Source organism: Oncorhynchus mykiss, chromosome 11 (assembly GCF_057628025.1).
Source record: "Oncorhynchus mykiss isolate SJ-2025 chromosome 11, ASM5762802v1, whole genome shotgun sequence".
NCBI classification, from domain to species: Eukaryota; Metazoa; Chordata; class Actinopteri; order Salmoniformes; family Salmonidae; genus Oncorhynchus; species Oncorhynchus mykiss.
The window spans coordinates 7,755,327-7,774,667 of NC_143032.1; the positions used below are offsets into that span (position 1 = coordinate 7,755,327).

At 45.3% G+C, this 19,341-nt stretch overlaps 1 protein-coding gene across 4 annotated transcripts in view; it reads right to left on the reverse strand.

Annotated features, from left to right (window-relative positions):
* LOC110535204 (TGF-beta receptor type-1) overlaps nucleotides 1–19,341 on the reverse strand; it is a 74,655-nt gene that overhangs the window by 14,059 nt on the left and 41,255 nt on the right. For all 4 annotated transcript variants that reach the window (XM_090189265.1, XM_036934753.2, XM_036934752.2 and 1 more), the window contains 4 exons: nucleotides 11,904–12,140; nucleotides 7,834–8,064; nucleotides 6,723–6,890; nucleotides 1,998–2,154 (listed from right to left, as the gene is read on the reverse strand). In XM_090189265.1, coding sequence (XP_090045391.1) covers nucleotides 1,998–2,154; nucleotides 6,723–6,890; nucleotides 7,834–8,064; nucleotides 11,904–12,140 — 793 coding nt within the window. The remainder of the gene's footprint in view (nucleotides 1–1,997; nucleotides 2,155–6,722; nucleotides 6,891–7,833; nucleotides 8,065–11,903; nucleotides 12,141–19,341) is intronic.

A 19,341-nucleotide genomic window follows, 5' to 3' on the forward strand; every position in this document is an offset into this window, starting at 1 on the left:
CACAGCAGGAAGACGTGCGGCCCATTGCCATGAGAAAGGACATACAGTGGAGAAGAAACAACAATGTAAATTACAACCCATATTTATCTGTTTATTTTCCCTTTCATACTTCAACTACCTGTTAAAACACTGTTCATTACCAATAATATAACGTTTGAAATGTCGATATTCTTTTAAAACGTTTGTATAATGAGTGTAATGTTTAATGATGTTTACCCTGTTTATTTCACTTTTGTTTACTGTCTATTCCATTTGCTTTGGCAATGTAAACATATGTTTCCCATGCCAATTAAGCCCTTTGAATTGAATTGAGAGAGAGAGAGGAGGGGGAGAGCAAGAGAAGTAGGGGAGGGGGAGCGCAAGCGAGAGAAAGGGGGGGGGGGGGGGGGGCGCAAGAGAGGGAGGGAGGGAGGGAGGGAGGGGAGAGCAAGAGAGGGATGAGGGAGAGAGGGAGGGAGAGGAGGAGAGCAAGATGAGGAGAGCAAGAGAGGGAGGGAGGGGAGGAGAGCAAGAGAGAGGGATTGGAGGAGAGCAAGAGAGAGGGATTGGAGGAGAGCAAGAGAGAGGGATTGGAGGAGAGCAAGAGAGGGAGGAGAGAGAGGAGGGGAGGATGAGAAGGGGAGAAGAGAATAGAGAGGAGGGGAGGTTGAGAAGGGGGAGAAGAGAATAGGGAGGGAGGGAGAAGAGAGAGGGGGAGGAGGGCAAGAGAGAGGGATGGGAAGGGAAGGGGAGCAAGTGAGAAGGGGAGGAGGAGTGCAAGAGAGGTAAGGAAGGGCAGAGGGGACATAAAGGCTGAGAAAACAAGTCACACAGGGTTCCACCTCTAGGCTAATGGCTAGCAGGTTCCCAGATGCTTGTCGAGGGCACTTAGACAAGGGAGGCAGGATTCAATCTGCTATACCATTTGAGCGTGTTACTTTACACGGTGTCGTGTCCTGGAGCCGACCACGATACCAACAAAGTGCAACAACAACGGATGTGAACTATGAATAATACCATGCGATATTAATGAGCTGGGCCTCAGTTCTATACCAGCGGAGCTGTGTTACACAACACATTGTGCTCCGTAGTCAGCAGTGTTGTAACACAGCTGCTCCGTGTGGCAGCCGTCCAGTCAACAGCAGCAGCCGGAATAGAATCTACATCGTGGATTGGTGGGATGCTTGATAGGCTTGATATACACCGCAGAAGACTGAATCGAGACAGTGTTATTCAAGAAGAAAGCAAAATCGGCGATATGGTTGTCAAGACGATTTTCTCCTCTTTCTATTGGAGTTGAATTATAGAAGAGTCGACGCACGTTGCTAGTGACTGCCTGGCCTGAGCTGGTAGGAACGGCTGTGTGTGTGTGTGTGGCCATCATCCCCTCTGTGTTTTCCAACCACACAGGCTTGTCTTGTGGAAAAGGGGGAAATGTCATCGATGCTGCTGCAGGGTGGGAGAGATGAGCGCCGTTGGTATGAGCGCCGTGTTTCCATGGCATGACTCACGCCGCGTGTTCCTCCTCCCCTCCTCACCTACCTGCTACACCTCTCTGGAGAGCCGGAGAAGATGACGGACTTCACTGCACCTTCACCTTTTGCCTATGATGGCGAGTGGCGGCTGTCAGAGCCAAGATGGCGGCTCCGTCACTACAAATGACGGCTCAAACGAGGCGGAATGACAGCCCCGTGGGGCTCCAGTTATCTTTGAGTTTCCCCACTCTGTGGTTGAGGGCTCGGCAGCACTCTAGAGCCAGAATGGACAACCAGTTTCAAGGCACCTCCAGCCATTACAATGAGCTGTGGGAGCCAGAATGGCATCTTCCATCACATCGTTACAGCAAATGACAGGTGTGATCCCCACCTGTTACCTTCTGATTCCTGCTCAATGGTTGAGGTGGAGTAGTTTGAAGTTGCCACTAACCACATCAAAGAGCCGGCATGGCGGCTCACTCTTTATCAAATTGCCATCCCAAATAACAGTCATAACAGAGCCCGAATGGGGGATCCAGTTACCTTTTGGTCCCCACTCTGTGGTTGGGGGCGATGTCGATGGTGTCGGTGGCGGAGTCGTGGCGCACGGCCAAGCCCAGGTCGGCAATGCAGCAAGTCCCGTTCTTCTTCACCAGGATGTTCTTAGATTTCAGATCCCTGTGGGCGATGGCCGGCTTCCCTGAAATTTATGACATATGGCATTGAGGAAGAGAGAGAGCGAGAGCGAGAGAGAGCGAGAGAGAGAGAAAGAGAGAGAGAGAGAGAGAGAGAGAGAGAGAGAGAGAGAGAGAGAGAGAGAGAGAGAGAGAGAGAGAAAAGAGGAGAGAAGAGGAAAAGCATTAGACGAGAGCTCACCGATTCAAAAGAACATGATTGTATTTGACATGTTGGAGAGGGAGGAGGGGGGCAGGGAGGAGCATGTCAGCAGTCTCTTCTTACTCCTTCCGTATACACTGATGTGAAAGAACTGGACAGCTAAAATACCATTTTTAGCTTTCAATTACCCTGCGTCCTTCTTCATATGAAAAGAAAGTCTAGTCCATAATATGGTCCTGTCGATGTACTAAATATACTAAACATTAGGAACGCCTTCCTAATATTGAGTTGAATCTCTCCCCCTTTCTACAGTGGGCCATTTTATTGAATACATAAAACCTACAATCTACGTGCAGTGAAGCCTCTCAACATCTACGTCCCATTCAGTCATCTAACAGATTCCCATCCAGAGCCCGACCCACAGACGCAACCAGGGTCAACGCCCTGCTCAAGGGCACGTCGACAGATCTCCCACAAGGTAGAGAAGGAAAAGAAGAAAAAAAAACAGGGACTTGAAACAGCTACCCATCAGCCACCAACCCAAAACTCCCAGCCGCCAGCCCTCTAAGATGCCGCCCCCCCACAGTTCCCCAAGAGCTGCCACTCAACCATTCGAGAACCCTCCCCACACCATATATCTTTCTACTATGCTGTGATGTTTAACATGCAATTTGAATCTAAATCGAATAGAATCCACAGATGGCGAGTTGAAGATCAATACTTTTACTAAGAATATTAGTAATTGAGATCTCCAGATCTCCTAACAGTACTATTTCTAGGGTCAATTTTAGATCAATACTTTTACTAAGAGTATTAGTAATTGAGATCTCCAGATCTCCTAACAGTACCATTTCTAGGGTCAATTTTAGATCAATACTTTTACTAAGAGTATTAGTAATTGAGATCTCCAGATCTCCTAACAGTACTATTTCTAGGGTCAATTTTAGATCAATACTTTTACTAAGAGTATTAGTAATTGAGATCTCCAGATCTCCTAACAGTACTATATCTAGGGTCAATTTTAGATCAATACTTTTACTAAGAATATTAGTAATTGAGATCTCCAGATCTCCTAACAGTACTATTTCTAGGGTCAATTTTAGATCAATACTTTTACTAAGAGTATTAGTAATTGAGATCTCCAGATCTCCTAACAGTACTATTTCTAGGGTCAATTTTAGATCAATACTTTTACTAAGAGTATTAGTAATTGAGATCTCCAGATCTCCTAACAGTACTATTTCTAGGGTCAATTTTAGATCAATACTTTTACTAAGAGTATTAGTAATTGAGATCTCCAGATCTCCTAACAGTACTATTTCTAGGGTCAATTTTAGATCAATACTTTTACTAAGAGTATTAGTAATTGAGATCTCCAGATCTCCTAACAGTACTATTTCTAGGGTCAATTTTAGATCAATACTTTTACTAAGAGTATTAGTAATTGAGATCTCCAGATCTCCTAACAGTACTATTTCTAGGGTCAATTTTAGATCAATACTTTTACTAAGAGTATTAGTAATTGAGATCTCCAGATCTCCTAACAGTACTATTTCTAGGGTCAATTTTAGATCAATACTTTTACTAAGAGTATTAGTAATTGAGATCTCCAGATCTCCTAACAGTACTATTTCTAGGGTCAATTTTAGATCATTGCTATGCATTTTACAGCCATTCCTGAACCTGAGACCAGAAACAGGCTACCTGAGGGCAATACCAAAATAAAATGGTCTATTGATTCTGTATCCTCACAACAAAATCTGCAGAGCTGCGATGATTATATGCCCCAAATATTCAACATTTTGTTGGTGGCAAGAATTCTGTACAATCATTTTTGCTAAAAAAAAAAATCACGACGTCTTGAATCTTGCATCGTTTTATACATCAACTCATACTCCCTGTACCATGGGAATCGGTACATCAAAAATCTATTCCCAACTATTTTGCAATCTGTATGGCACAGCTGTCAACATCCTGGTCCTCAAATGAAACTGGTAAATGCTCCTATTTATATTCCACCGCCAGCTTTGATCCTTTCTATTGGTCAGACACGGGAAACAGGAAACGGTTCAGAGTGGAAAAACCCAGCAGCGTTGCAGTTCTTGACACAAAACGGTGCGCCTGGCACCTACTACCATATCCCGTTCAAAGGCACTTAAATCTTTCATCTTGTCCGTTCCCCCCTCAATGGCACAAACACAATCCATGTTCTAATCGTCTGAAAGCTTAAAAATCCTTCTTCATCCTGTCTCCTCCCTCTCTTCTAAACTGATTGAAGTGGATTTAACAGGTGACATCAATAAGGGATCATAGTTTTCACCTGGATTCACCTGGTCAGTCTATGACATGGAAAGAGTTGATCATATTTTATAAAACCCGGTGTATGGTTCTACATATCATAAACCCTATTCGCTCTGGACTAGTATCACTAGAGAACGTTGGATGTGTAATTATTCCTCTAGAATGTCCGTTAATCCGGATGGGATTGGTTCCTAAGTTTCTAAACCATACCAGACCATCTTTGGTATAGTGTCGCCAAAGTATTTGAATTGAGGAAGTGCGATTACAATTATTAGAATATTTTATTGATCCGCTGCACCCGAGATGCGTTTTAAGGCTGATGGATGAGAACGTTAACTTATCATTCCCCAAACCTTTAGGGTCAGCTGGTGAGGAGTCAAAAGATAGGGGGTAATAACTAGGCAGATAGGGGGTCATAACTAGGCAGATAGGGCGTCATAACTAGGCAGATAGGGCGTCATAACTAGGCAGATAGGGGGTCATAACTAGGCAGGTAGGGGGTCATAACTAGGCAGGTAGGGGGTAATAACTAGGTATATAGGGGGTAATAACTAGGTATATAGGGGGTAATAACTAGGCAGATAGGGGGTCATAACTAGGCAGGTAGGGGGTAATAACTAGGCAGATAGGGGGTCATAACTAGGCAGGTAGGGGGTAATAACTAGGCAGGTAGGGGGTCATAACTAGGCAGGTAGGGGGTCATAACTAGGCAGGTAGGGGGTAATAACTAGGCAGATAGGGCGTCATAACTAGGCAGGTAGGGGGTAATAACTAGGTATATAGGGGGTAATAACTAGGCAGGTAGGGGGTAATAACTAGGCAGGTAGGGGGTAATAACTAGGCATGTAGGGGGTAATAACTAGGCATGTAGGGGGTAATAACTAGGTATGTAGGGGGTAATAACCAGGTATATAGGGGGTAATAACTAGGCAGATAGGGGGTAATAACTAGGCAGGTAGGGGGTAATAACTAGGCAGGTAGGGGGTAATAACTAGGTATGTAGGGGGTAATAACTAGGTATATAGGGGGTAATAACTAGGTATATAGGGGGTAATAACTAGGTATATAGGGGGTAATAACTAGGTATATAGGGGGTAATAACTAGGTATATAGGGGGTAATAACTAGGCAGATAGGGGATAATAACTAGGTATATAGTCGGTAATAGTGTACAGTTAGAAGAGAAACTACAGAGGCCTGACAGGGATGGTTTAACATCTATTTACAGATCCTGCAGGGGGGGATTGGGATTTCACATACAGTTCACATACAGTCTCTCAGGAACGCTCTGCTTTACTGAGAAAATGTTCTGCTCGGAGGCTCCACTAGCTAAATAAACAGTTTTGTTTATTCCTAAAAAATACTGCACCCCTGCCTAGTGGACATGGCCTATAGCGTGTATCCTGAGCAAGAGGGCAAAACCCAATGTACAGAACTGTACAATGAGGAAAGTAGATTCCATGACAGTCTCGACTCCTGTAGAATCTTCCCTCCTGTTCTGTGGAGGACAAGACACGTGGCCTAGTTGAATGAGTCATACTGTCAACTTACTATTTATATAAGGTTGTGTCTCGTTTTGCCTGTATACATCATGTGACTAGGGCTGTCCCGGAGACAAAAAAATAAAATCTTAGTCGACAGAGTCATCTGTTCTTTCGACCAATCGATTGGTGAACATTTTAAAACGTGTATTTTTCCATATATAGACACACCCTGTGTTAATAAAAATCTAATCTACGTAGGCTACTGAGCTTGTCTGATGCTTTAAGCACTGCGATTAAAAATTCAGACACACAAATTACTATAGAGGGAGCCAGAGATCAATTTAGCCTAACCAGAAAAAAAACTCTTCCCGACCCTTCTCCTGCTGCTGGTCATCACAGATTCTTGCGTTAAGTTCCTGAAGTCGCCGATAACAGGCTACACCAGGGGTCACAGTGGTGGTGAGTTAAGACAACCAGAAATAGTATCAGTTTCTAACACAGTTTATAACATAGGATTTTATAACATAAATATTATACATGAAACCAAAAGGAATACTCCATCTCTCAACCAAAAACAAGTCCTCAGTCGCTGATTGGTGGGAGTTGCTGTCCCCTCTGACTGATTGGTCAACGTGGCTGTCACTCACCTTGCGTGCCAACGATCTCCATGTGGAGGTGGGCCAGACCGCTGGCGGTGGACAGTGACAGTTTGATCATGCCCTCCACGGTGACTGTGTAGCGGTTCAAATAGTCAAACAGAGAGCCGTGCTCGTGGTAGTCTGACACCAGCCACAGCTGGGTCCATGTCCCGTTATCTGACAAAGAGCAAAGGGTGAGACATGTACAAAGACAAAACAACAAAAAAAAATTGAGTAATTGGAATGATGGAGAGAAAAACAGAAGGTGAGGAGAGGTTAATGAACACAGTGAGTCAGTTGTCCTCAGAGCAATGTGATGTTAACTACAGATAGCCAGAGAGAGCTCAGAGCAGCTGGACAACCATTGACCCGGCTCCATAAAAAACAAACACACCCAAACACACACCTCGAGCAGGGTTTGTGCACGGAGATCATCCAAATATTCTTACAAGCCCACACCAGTCCAGTCCACCTTACTGCCGCGGCAGACCAGAACCCCTACCTAGATCACCGACAGAAGGGTACTACAGACCAGAACCCCTACCTAGATCACCGACAGAAGGGTACTACAGACCAGAACCCCTACCTAGATCACCGACAGAAGGGTACTACAGACCAGAACCCCTACCTAGATCACCGACAGAAGGGTACTACAGACCAGAACCCCTACCTAGATCACCGATAGAAGGGTACTACAGACCAGAACCCCTACCTAGATCACCAATAGAAGGGTACTACAGACCAGAACCCCTACCTAGATCACTGATAGAAGGGTACTACAGACCAGAACCCCTACCTAGATCACTGATAGAAGGGTACTACAGACCAGAACCCCTACCTAGATCACCGATAGAAGGGTACTACAGACCAGAACCCCTACCTAGATCACTGATAGAAGGGTACTACAGACCAGAACCCCTACCTAGATCACTGATAGAAGGGTACTACAGACCAGAACCCCTACCTAGATCACTGATAGAAGGGTACTACAGACCAGAACCCCTACCTAGATCACTGATAGAAGGGTACTACCGACCTTAAGGAAAAGAGGCCCTAGTCAGTAAACGCACCCTTACAAAAGTGATTTGACGCTTTAGAGGTGAGCTGTGATTGTTTGTACCTTTGTTGTCGGCGGCGATGAAGCCCAGGATGTTTTCGTGACGCAGCATGACCGTCTGGTAGATCTCGGCCTCACGGAACCACGAACGTTCCTCACGGGAGGAGAAAATCTTGACCGCCACCTCCTCGCCTCGCCACTTGCCCCGCCACACCTCGCCGAAGCGGCCCTTCCCGATGCTCTCCTGGAGGATGATGGTCCGGGCTATGGTCCTCTGTACCAGTAGGGGCAGACCTGGGAGGAAGAAGAGGAGGAAGGCATTTTTAGAAAAACACTTCAAAAGGACCTGGTCTCTCACTGGAATGTACAGTACATAGTAACAGTTGCTTAACACTAGCAAAGACTCAATTCAAAAGGAAGACATGAAAATTACCTGGACCAAACGTCAGTTTAAAAAGTTATCAAATGAACTGGCTGTGCTATGGCTTTTGAGACAATATAAAAGACATTTAAACCTTGAACCCACTCACTCTCCCTCTCCACCTTAATGTGTACAAAATCCAGGCAGGCTGTGGATTGAGCTACTTGCATCGATTAAAGAGCAACACATTGAGCTGGGTCATCCTTTATGATCCTATTGTCGCAATGAAATCCCATTTTAAAAGCCTGAAACAAGGAAACTTAGATAGGGGTTGGTGTGTACATCAAATCAAACTTCACTGTGGACTTAGCCAGTCTGCCAGATGTGACGGTTTTGGTACCACCAGATGTGATGGTCTTGGTACCACCAGATGTGACGGTCTTGGTACCACCAGATGTGACGGTCTTGGTACCACCAGATGTGACGGTCTTGGTACCACGCAGAAAAAAAATGTAAAAAAATCCACTTTGCCCTATATCAGAAAATCCTACATAAATATTGACTCCCACTTTTCCCCAGTAAAATATCCCAGGAACATGATTCTGAATTAAATCCAGGTATCCTAGATGTGTGGATTTCTATGCCGGTCCTGATGGCAAGCTGTTCATTTCTGGTCGGAACGAGATGACACTGTGTCCTGTCCGCTTGCCAGTTCTCACATCACGTTTCCTGGCTAGCAGGGCTGGCATCTGGGGGTGACAGCAGTTTCCAGCAGCTCTGTCAGCGCTACCTGTCATTAGAGCCCCGCACCGCTCCAACACCACCCCGTCATTAGAGCCCTGCACCGCTCCAACACCACCCTGTCATTAGAGCCCTGCACCGCAACAACACCACCACCCCGTCATTAGAGCCCTGCACTGCTCCAACACCACCCTGTCATTAGAGCCCTGCACCGCAACAACACCACCACCCCGTCATTAGAGCCCTGCACCGCTCCAACACCACCCCGTCATTAGAGCCCTGTACCACTCCAACACCGCCCTGTCATTAGAGCCCTGCACCGCTCCAACACCACCCTGTCATTAGAGCCCTGCACCACTCCAACACCACCACCCTGTCATTAGAGCCCTGCACCGCTCCAACACCACCCCGTCATTAGAGCCCTGTACCACTCCAACACCACCCTGTCATTAGAGCCCTGTACCACTCCAACACCACCCTGTCATTAGAGCCCTGTACCACTCCAACACCACCACCCTGTCATTAGAGCCCTGCACCGCTCCAACACCACCCCGTCATTAGAGCCCTGTACCACTCCAACACCACCACCCTGTCATTAGAGCCCTGCACTGCTCCAACACCACCCCGTCATTAGAGCCCTGTACCACTCCAACACCACCCCGTCATTAGAGCCCTGTACCACTCCAACACCACCCTGTCATTAGAGCCCTGCACCGCTCCAACACCACCCTGTCATTAGAGCCCTGTACCACTCCAACACCGCCCTGTCATTAGAGCCCTGTACCACTCCAACACCACCCCGTCATTAGAGCCCTGTACCACTCCAACACCACCCTGTCATTAGAGCCCTGCACCGCTCCAACACCACCCCGTCATTAGAGCCCTGTACCACTCCAACACCACCACCCTGTCATTAGAGCCCTGCACTGCTCCAACACCACCCCGTCATTAGAGCCCTGTACCACTCCAACACCACCCCGTCATTAGAGCCCTGTACCACTCCAACACCACCCCGTCATTAGAGCCCTGTACCACTCCAACACCACCCTGTCATTAGAGCCCTGCACCGCTCCAACACCACCCTGTCATTAGAGCCCTGTACCACTCCAACACCACCCCGTCATTAGAGCCCTGTACCACTCCAACACCACCACCCTGTCATTAGAGCCCTGCACTGCTCCAACACCACCCCGTCATTAGAGCCCTGTACCACTCCAACACCACCCCGTCATTAGAGCCCTGTACCACTCCAACACCACCACCCTGTCATTAGAGCCCTGCACTGCTCCAACACCACCCCGTCATTAGAGCCCTGTACCACTCCAACACCACCCCGTCATTAGAGCCCTGTACCACTCCAACACCACCCCGTCATTAGAGCCCTGTACCACTCCAACACCACCCTGTCATTAGAGCCCTGCACCGCTCCAACACCACCCTGTCATTAGAGCCCTGTACCACTCCAACACCACCCCGTCATTAGAGCCCTGTACCACTCCAACACCACCCCGTCATTAGAGCCCTGTACCACTCCAACACCACCCTGTCATTAGAGCCCTGCACCGCTCCAACACCACCCCGTCATTAGAGCCCTGTACCACTCCAACACCACCACCCTGTCATTAGAGCCCTGCACTGCTCCAACACCACCCCGTCATTAGAGCCCTGTACCACTCCAACACCACCCCGTCATTAGAGCCCTGTACCACTCCAACACCACCACCCTGTCATTAGAGCCCTGCACTGCTCCAACACCACCCCGTCATTAGAGCCCTGTACCACTCCAACACCACCCCGTCATTAGAGCCCTGTACCACTCCAACACCACCACCCTGTCATTAGAGCCCTGCACTGCTCCAACACCACCCCGTCATTAGAGCCCTGTACCACTCCAACACCACCCCGTCATTAGAGCCCTGTACCACTCCAACACCACCCCGTCATTAGAGCCCTGTACCACTCCAACACCACCCTGTCATTAGAGCCCTGCACCGCTCCAACACCACCCTGTCATTAGAGCCCTGTACCACTCCAACACCACCCCGTCATTAGAGCCCTGTACCACTCCAACACCACCCCGTCATTAGAGCCCTGTACCACTCCAACACCACCCTGTCATTAGAGCCCTGCACCGCTCCAACACCACCCCGTCATTAGAGCCCTGTACCACTCCAACACCACCACCCTGTCATTAGAGCCCTGCACTGCTCCAACACCACCCCGTCATTAGAGCCCTGTACCACTCCAACACCACCCCGTCATTAGAGCCCTGTACCACTCCAACACCACCCTGTCATTAGAGCCCTGCACCGCTCCAACACCACCCCGTCATTAGAGCCCTGTACCACTCCAACACCACCACCCCGTCATTAGAGCCCTGTACCACTCCAACACCACCACCCTGTCATTAGAGCCCTGCACCGCTCCAACACCACCCCGTCATTAGAGCCCCGCACAGCTCTGCACCCATTACGCCATGGTTAAGGCTGAGCCCACCTGAGCCAGAGATGGACCGATAAGATAACTGCTGCTTTCACTACACACTCACCTCACAGAGGCAGGGAGAGAGGGAGGGAGGGAGAGAGAGTCACTGACTCAGTCTGCCCCACCATGTCACAGCAGGGTGCCTCCCTAAGAGCTGTTCTGAAGCTACACAAACTGGCAGAGTTATTCACACACTCACACAGAGACGCATGCTGGTAAGCGCACACACACGCACTGAACAATAGTACTCTGATACAATTGCACACACAAAGGGCAAACAAAGAAGAGGCCCAACACAAGAAGCCACACCTTAGCAGATAACACACACCGTGAGGCTGTGTTACAAACACGACACACACCGTGAGGCTGTGTTACAAACACGACACACACCGTGAGGCTGTGTTACAAACACGACACACACCGTGAGGCTGTGTTACAAACACGACACACACCGTGAGGCTGTGTTACAAACACGACACACACCGTGAGGCACAGTCGAACACTCTACACACATCCCCGCCCAAAACCCCACGGCTCCTTAACCCACCAGAGCCGGAGCCAGAGGTGGTCATGTCGTAGATGAGGTCTTTGAGAGTGGAACCCACGGTGAGGAAGGGGTGATCCATGGAGGGATCCTCCTCGTTGGGCACGCGTTGATGCACACCCACCCGGCTGTGGCAAACGTAGAAGACCAGCACCAGCACGAAGCACAGCACGCACACGGGCCCCGCGATCACTGCCGCCAGAACCACAGGCCCCAGAGGAACCGGCTTCACCGTCGGCACTGTGGGTGAAAGGGAAGAGAGAGTATTAAAGGATTTTAAAAAGAGTTAAGACACAAAAACAAACAAAAATAATCCACTCTGGCCAGACACGCCACAATAGACACGAACTGTTCACAGGAGTTCCATCTATTTGGCAACTATCAACATAATTGATTCAAATTGTTCCATCTGAATATGTAATTATCAGATGACTCCGGAGATGGTTCCGGGGATAAGAGTGGGTGACTGGGCCGTCGGTTGAGATAGCACGGTTGAGATAGCATGGAGTGAGACCAATTGTACACCCATTAAGTTATGGGTACAAAAAGACAGGTAACCTACAATACCCAGAATACACCAGTGTTCCCCAAAAATGTCTGACCATTACCTGGTCTTGGCTCTTCATTTCCCTGTCGTCGAAAGGCATCCAATATAAATGAAAGTTATGAATTAGATGGCTCACACACTTGTCTATGTCATGAGTGTCTTCACCAAGTCACCGGTTAATAGGCATTCATAAGTCGTTACGGTACATGCCTAAACGTTGACCCGTGGTGACCCGAAGGCTAGCGACATCAATAGTAATGGAAGAGAAGCTTCTCAAAACACCAAGCTGCTGGAAAAGCTACTGATAAAGGCTCCTACTGTGTTGGCCACTCAATAGCCTGTACATTATCTCTAACAGTTAGAAAACAAACATGGCTCACTAAGGGTGGCCATCTTTGTAAACATGTGGTCCTTAAGGAGCCGTTTGAGAACCACCCAGGAACAGCGTGGTCCCTAGTACAAGGCTTTTGGCAAACACTTTTAAAAAAAATAGAATAAAAAGTCAGAGGTGGGCTTACGTTGGTGCAACGGCAGAGCATTTCGGGGAGTTTGGTGAAAACAGGGCCACTGCACTGTGTGGGCAAAAGCCATCTGTTGTCGACCACATTTACATGTCCCTATACAGACAGCAATGCCAGAACTAAATGCTTCGTGTAGCTAGAATATGTTTATTCAAAACACCTCCATTAAAAACAGGTAATAGACAAACAAATAGACGAACGAATAATTTTGCCTGGTGTGTTCCTTGTTCTTCATGATGCTCTCTGCGCTTTTGACGGACCTCTGAGACTATCACAGTGCAGGTGCATTTATACGGAGACTTGATTACACACAGGTGGATTGTATTCATTAGTCATTTAGGTCAACATTGGATCATTCAGAGATCCTCACTGAACTTCTGGAGAGAGTTTGCTGCACTGAAAGTAAAGGGGCTGAATAATTTTGCACGGCCAATTTTTCAGTTTTTGAGTTGTTAAAAAAGTTTGAAATATCCAATAAATGTCGTTCCACTTCATGATTGTGTCCCACTTGTTGTTGATTCTTCACAAGAAAATACAGTTTTATATCTTTATGTTTGAAGCCTGAAATGTGGCAAAAGGTCGCAAAGTTCAAGGGGGCCGAATACTTTCGCAAGGCACTGTATATTGTGCATTCTCAGTAGGGATGAAGGTTTGAAATAATTTCACTATTCGAATAGTATCATTCATTTTTTATTGAATATCCGGATATTCACCCCCCGAACAAAAAATATAATGTCAACATGCAACAATTCCTAAGATTTTAATGAACACCAGTTCATATGTAAAGGAAACTCTTGTCAATTAAAATACATTCATTAGGCCCTAATCGATGGATTTCACAGGTCTGCCATCTGCCCGGTACAATTGAAACCGGGATTCATCCGTAAAGAGCACACTTATCCAACGTATCCAAGTGGCCATCGAAGGTGAGTATTTGCCCACTGAAGAAGTCGGTTACGACGCTGAACTGCAGTCAGGTCAAGACCCTGGTGAGGACGACGAGCACGCAGATGAGCTTCCCCGAGACGCTTTGACAGTTGGCAAAAAAAAAAGTTTTAAAAGTTTTAAAAAATATTTAAAAATTATAATAATAATAAATAAATACTTTTTTTTTTTTAAATTGACCGTTGTGCAAACCTTAGCTATAATAAACCATCCATAAATATCTACAGAAAGAAGACAGATCCCTGCTTCTGTGGCCTGTTTGAGTGTTTGTTAAATAGTCTAATGATTCCGTGAGTACGAAGCCTCAGGCAACCACAACATGTCGGATAAACAATTTCACAAAATGTCTAATCTTTGCTTTGCTGTAATAAAAGGCTTGATACTTTTCCCTCATTAGACCAGCTTGTCTGGTGTTATTCAGAATTGATTTAGTGTTGTTTACACGATTCCAAATCGTCAGAAAAATATGTATTTTATAATAGCCCTCTCCTAATTTCCTTGAACTCTTTCTTATTGTTATTATGATCAACATTATAATAAATCAGTAATGTCATTATCATCAGAAGGCTTAGTTACAGCAGCCTTGTATAACCACCATTGAGCTGGAGGCCTTAGAGCACATCCTGTTTAGTCTTGAAACGACAACTTAGGCCTATACTTCAATTCTTATATGGGCTACTGAATCAATCAATCATTTATTTGGTTCGTGTCGTCACAGCATAGGAGTCATTCGTGATTTGAAACGCAATCGAGCATTTTATATAGTTTCAAAATACAAAAAAGCAACAATTTAACAATTTACTTAGTTTAGTTTACTTACTTTTTGAAGTGAAAAAAAAAATACTTTGAGAAGCTCCACAGTGGTGGAGAGTTAAGACAATCATTACATTTATAGGCCTACATTTACACGCAGTTCAGGTAGCTTTGGACTACTTCTATGCGTGAAACAGGTGCTTGGACCTAGTTTTGTCCCATGGAAAAAAAAATTGTGGATCTTAAATGTTTTTCCTCATAATCCTGGACTATCGGACCACCATTTTATTACGTTTGCAATTGCAACAAATAATCTGCTCAGACCCCAACCAAGGAGAATCAAAAGTCGTGCTAAAAATTATCAGACGCCCATCCTGTTACAACCATCACCGAAGGTGGCTCCCCTTCCCGTTCGGGTGGCGCTCGGCGGCCGTCGTCACTGCTCTACTAGCTGCTACCGATCCCTTTTTTCCCTTTTCGTTTTGTTTGGTCTAACAGGTTTCACCTGTTCCTTGTTTGGGGTTTTGGGTTGGGGTTATTTAAGTTCAGTTAGCCCGCCTGTGTTTGTGCGGGCTTGTTTGCTGTTTTTGGTTCAGGAGTGTCCTGTCATTGATTTTCCGCTGTAGCGTATGTACCGGTAGTTGTACATTTTGTGAGTGTTTGACGCCCGTGTTCGGCGTCATCCTCTTTTGTTCGCTGTGATTGTTCCGGAATAAATTGTGTTTTCCGAATCCTCTGCTCTCTGTACCGGACTCCACACACACACACACACATCACTCTTCGAAGCCTTACACTTCCAGACTCCCTCTGCCCACCCAAGGACGTCAGAGGACAAAAAAATCAGTTAACCACCTAACTGAGGAACTCAATTTAACCTTGCGCAATACCCTAGATGCAGTTGCACCCCTAAAAACATTTGTCAAAAGAAACTAGCTCCCTGGTATACAGAAAATCCAGAAAATTGGAACGGAAATGGCGCCAAACCAAACTGGAAGTCTTCCGACTAGCTTGGAAAGACCGTACCGTGCAGTATCAGAGCCCTCACTGCTGCTCCATCATCCTATTTTTCCAACTTAATTGAGGAAAATAAGAACAATCCAACATTTATTTTTGATACTGTCGCAAGCTAACTAAAAAGCAGCATTCCCCAAGAGAGGATGGCTTTCACTTCAGCAGTAATAAATGCATGAACTTCTTTGAGGAAAAGATTATGATCATTAGAAAGCAAATTACGGACTACTCTTTAAATCTGCATATTCCTCCAAAGCTCAGTTGTCCTGAGTCTGCACAACTCTGCCAGGACCTAGGATCAAGAGAGACACTCAAGTGTTTTAGTACTATATCTCTTGACACAATGATGAAAATAACCATGGCCTCTAAACCGTCAAGCTGCATACTGGACCCTATTCCAACTAAACTACTGAAAGAGCTACTTCCTGTGCTTGGCCCTCCTATGTTGAACATAATAAACAGCTCTCTATCCAACGGATGTGTACCAAACTCAATAACAGTGGCAGTAATAAAGCCTCTCTTGAAAAAGCCAAAGCTTGACCCAGAAAAAAAAAAACTAAATCTGCCTCTCTTGAATCTTCCATTCCTCTCAAATTTTTTTAGAAAAAGCTGTTGCGCAGCAACTCACTTGCTTCCTTAAGACAAACAATGAATACGAAATGCTTCAGTCTGGTTTTAGACCTTTTAATGGCATCAGACCGAGACTCTGCATCTGTCCTCGTGCTCCTAGACCTTAGTGCTGCTTTTGATACCATCGATCACCACATTCTTTTGGAGAGATTGGAAACCCAAACTGGTCTACACGGACAAGTTCTCGCCTGGTTTAGATCTTATCTGTCGGAAAGATATCAGATTGTCTCAGTGAATGGTTTGTCCTCTGACAAATCAACTGTAAATTTCGGTGTTCCTCAAGGTTCTGTTTTAGGACCACTATTGTTTTCACTATATATTTTACCTCTTGGGGATGTAATTCGAAAACATAATGTTAACTTTCACTGCTATGCGGATGACACACAGCTGTACATTTCAATGAAACATATTGAAGCCCCAAAATTGCACTCGCTAGAAGCCTGTGTTTCAGACATATGGAAGTGGATGGCTGCAAACTTTCTACTTTTAAACTCGGACAACACAAGAGATGCTTGTTCTAGGTCCCAAGAAACAAAGAGATCTTCTGTTGAATATGACAATTAATCTTGATGGTTGTACAGTCGTCTCAAATAAAAATGTGAAGGACCTCAGCGTAATTCTGGACCCTGATCTCTCTTTTGACGAACATATCAAGACTGTTTCAAGGAAAGCTTTTTTCCATCTACGTAACACTGCAAAAATCAGAAACTTTCTGTCCCAAAATGATGCAGAACAATTAATCCATGCTTTTGATACTTCTAGGTTAGACTACGGCAATGCTAACCTTTCCGGCTACCCGGATAAAGCACTAAATAAACTTCAGTTAGTGCTAAATACGGCTACTAGAATCTTGACTAGAACCAATTTTTTTATCATATTACTCCAGTGCTAGCCTCCCTACACTGGCTTCCTGTTAAGGCAAGGGCTGATTTCAAGGTTTTACTGCTAACCTACAAAGCATTACATGGGCTTGCTCCTACCTAGGTTTCCAATTTGGTCCTGCCGTACGTACCTATACGTACGCTACGGTCACAAGACGCAGGCCTCCTAATTGTCCCCCCTCCCCCTTCTCTGGAGTTTTTCCAAGCAACCGTGCTTCTACACCTGCATTCCTTGCTGTTTGGGGTTTTAGGCTGGGTTTCTGTACAGCACTTTTAGATATCAGCTGATTTGTCCGTACTCAAGATTGACAGGAGCTCGCCAAACAGAAGACAATGAATAAATGGGCAGCTCGTAAATGGAATGAAATAAAGCAAGTGTCGCCTGGGTTGTATGCTCTGCAAATAATGTGTCCACTCCTACAATGAAGACTGTAATAATAATAATAATAAATAATAATATATTGAACTCATTAACTTCGTTGGGACTGGGGGGCAGTATTGAGTAGCTTGGATAATAAGGTGCCCAGAGTAAACTGCCTGCTACTCAGGCCCAAAAGCTAAATATGCATATAATTGGTAGATTTGGATAGAAAACACTCTGAAGTTTCTAAAACTCTTTGAATAATGTCTGAGTATAACAGAACTCATATGGCAGGCAAGTACCTGAGAAAAAAAATCCGACTAGGAAATGGGAAATCTGAGGTTTGTAGTTTTTCAACTCATTGCCTATCGAATATACAGTGTCTGTCGGGTCATATTGCATTTCCTAAGGCTTCCACTAGATGTCAACAGTCTTTAGAACTTTGTTTGAGGCTTCTACTGTGAAGGGGGAGAGAATGAGAGCTGTTTCAACCAGGTGTCTGGAAGAGTGCCATGAGCTCAGTCTCGCGCGCACCCGTGAGAGTTAGCTGCGTTCCATTGCATTTCTAAAGACAAAGGAATTGTCCGGTTGAAACATTATTGAAAATGTATGATAAAAATATCCTAAAGATTGATTCTATACATCGTTTGACATGTTTCTACGAACTGTAATATAACTTTTTGGACTTTGTCTGAACTTTCACCTGGACTTGCCCGCGCCTCGTGAGTTTGGATTTGTGAACTAAACGCACGAACAAAAAGGAGGTATTTGGACATAAATGATGAATTTTATCGAACAAAACAAACATTTATTGTGGAACTGGGATTCCTGGGAGTGCATTCTGATGAAGATCAAAGGTAAGTTAATATTTATAATGCTATTTCTGACTTTTGTGACATCTCTCCTTATGTGGAAAATGGCTGTATGTTTATCTGTGGCTAGGTGCTGAGCTAAGCACACCTTGCGATTATGTTTCGCCGTAAAGCCTTTTTGAAATCTGACGCAGCGGTTGCATTAAGAAGAAGTTTATCTATATTTCTATGCATAACATGTATCTTTTATCAATGTTTATTATGAGTATTTCTGCAATTTGATGTGGCTCTTTGCACTTTCACTGGATGTTTGTTTGAGACAATGCACTTCTGAACATAACACACCAATTTAAAATTAGGTTTTTCGACATAAAGATTAACTTTATCGAACAAAATACACATTTATTGTGTAACATGTCCTGTGAGTGCCATCTGATGAAGATCAAAGGTTAGTGATTCATTTAATCGCCATTTCTGACTTTTGTGAGGGCTCTCCTTGGCTGGAAAATGGCTTTATGGTTTCTTTTTACATAATCGTTTTGTGTGCTTTTGCCGTAAAGCCTATTTGAAATCGGACACTGTGGCTGGATTTACAAGAAGTTTATCTTTAAAATGGTGTAAAATACTTGTATGTTTGAGGAATTTTAATTATGGGATTTCTGTTGTTTTGAATTTGGCACCCTGCAATTTCACTGGCTGTTGGGCGAGGTGGGACGTGGGCTAGTCCATTCTAGTCGCGGGGGCACACCCGTATCACCAGTAGTATATTTATCCTTAATTACCATAATTTTTCATCTACGAAGTCCATTCAGAGGCGTGAATGAGACAGCTGTCTCGTGTGCCATAATTTAAAAAAAATATATGTGCCACTGCTCAACTAAAATAATCTAAGTATACCAACAGCCAAATCGACCAAACGACTAAATGACCTCAGCCCTACATACATGTGTCACGTAAAGAGAGCAAGGGTTGAGGGAATA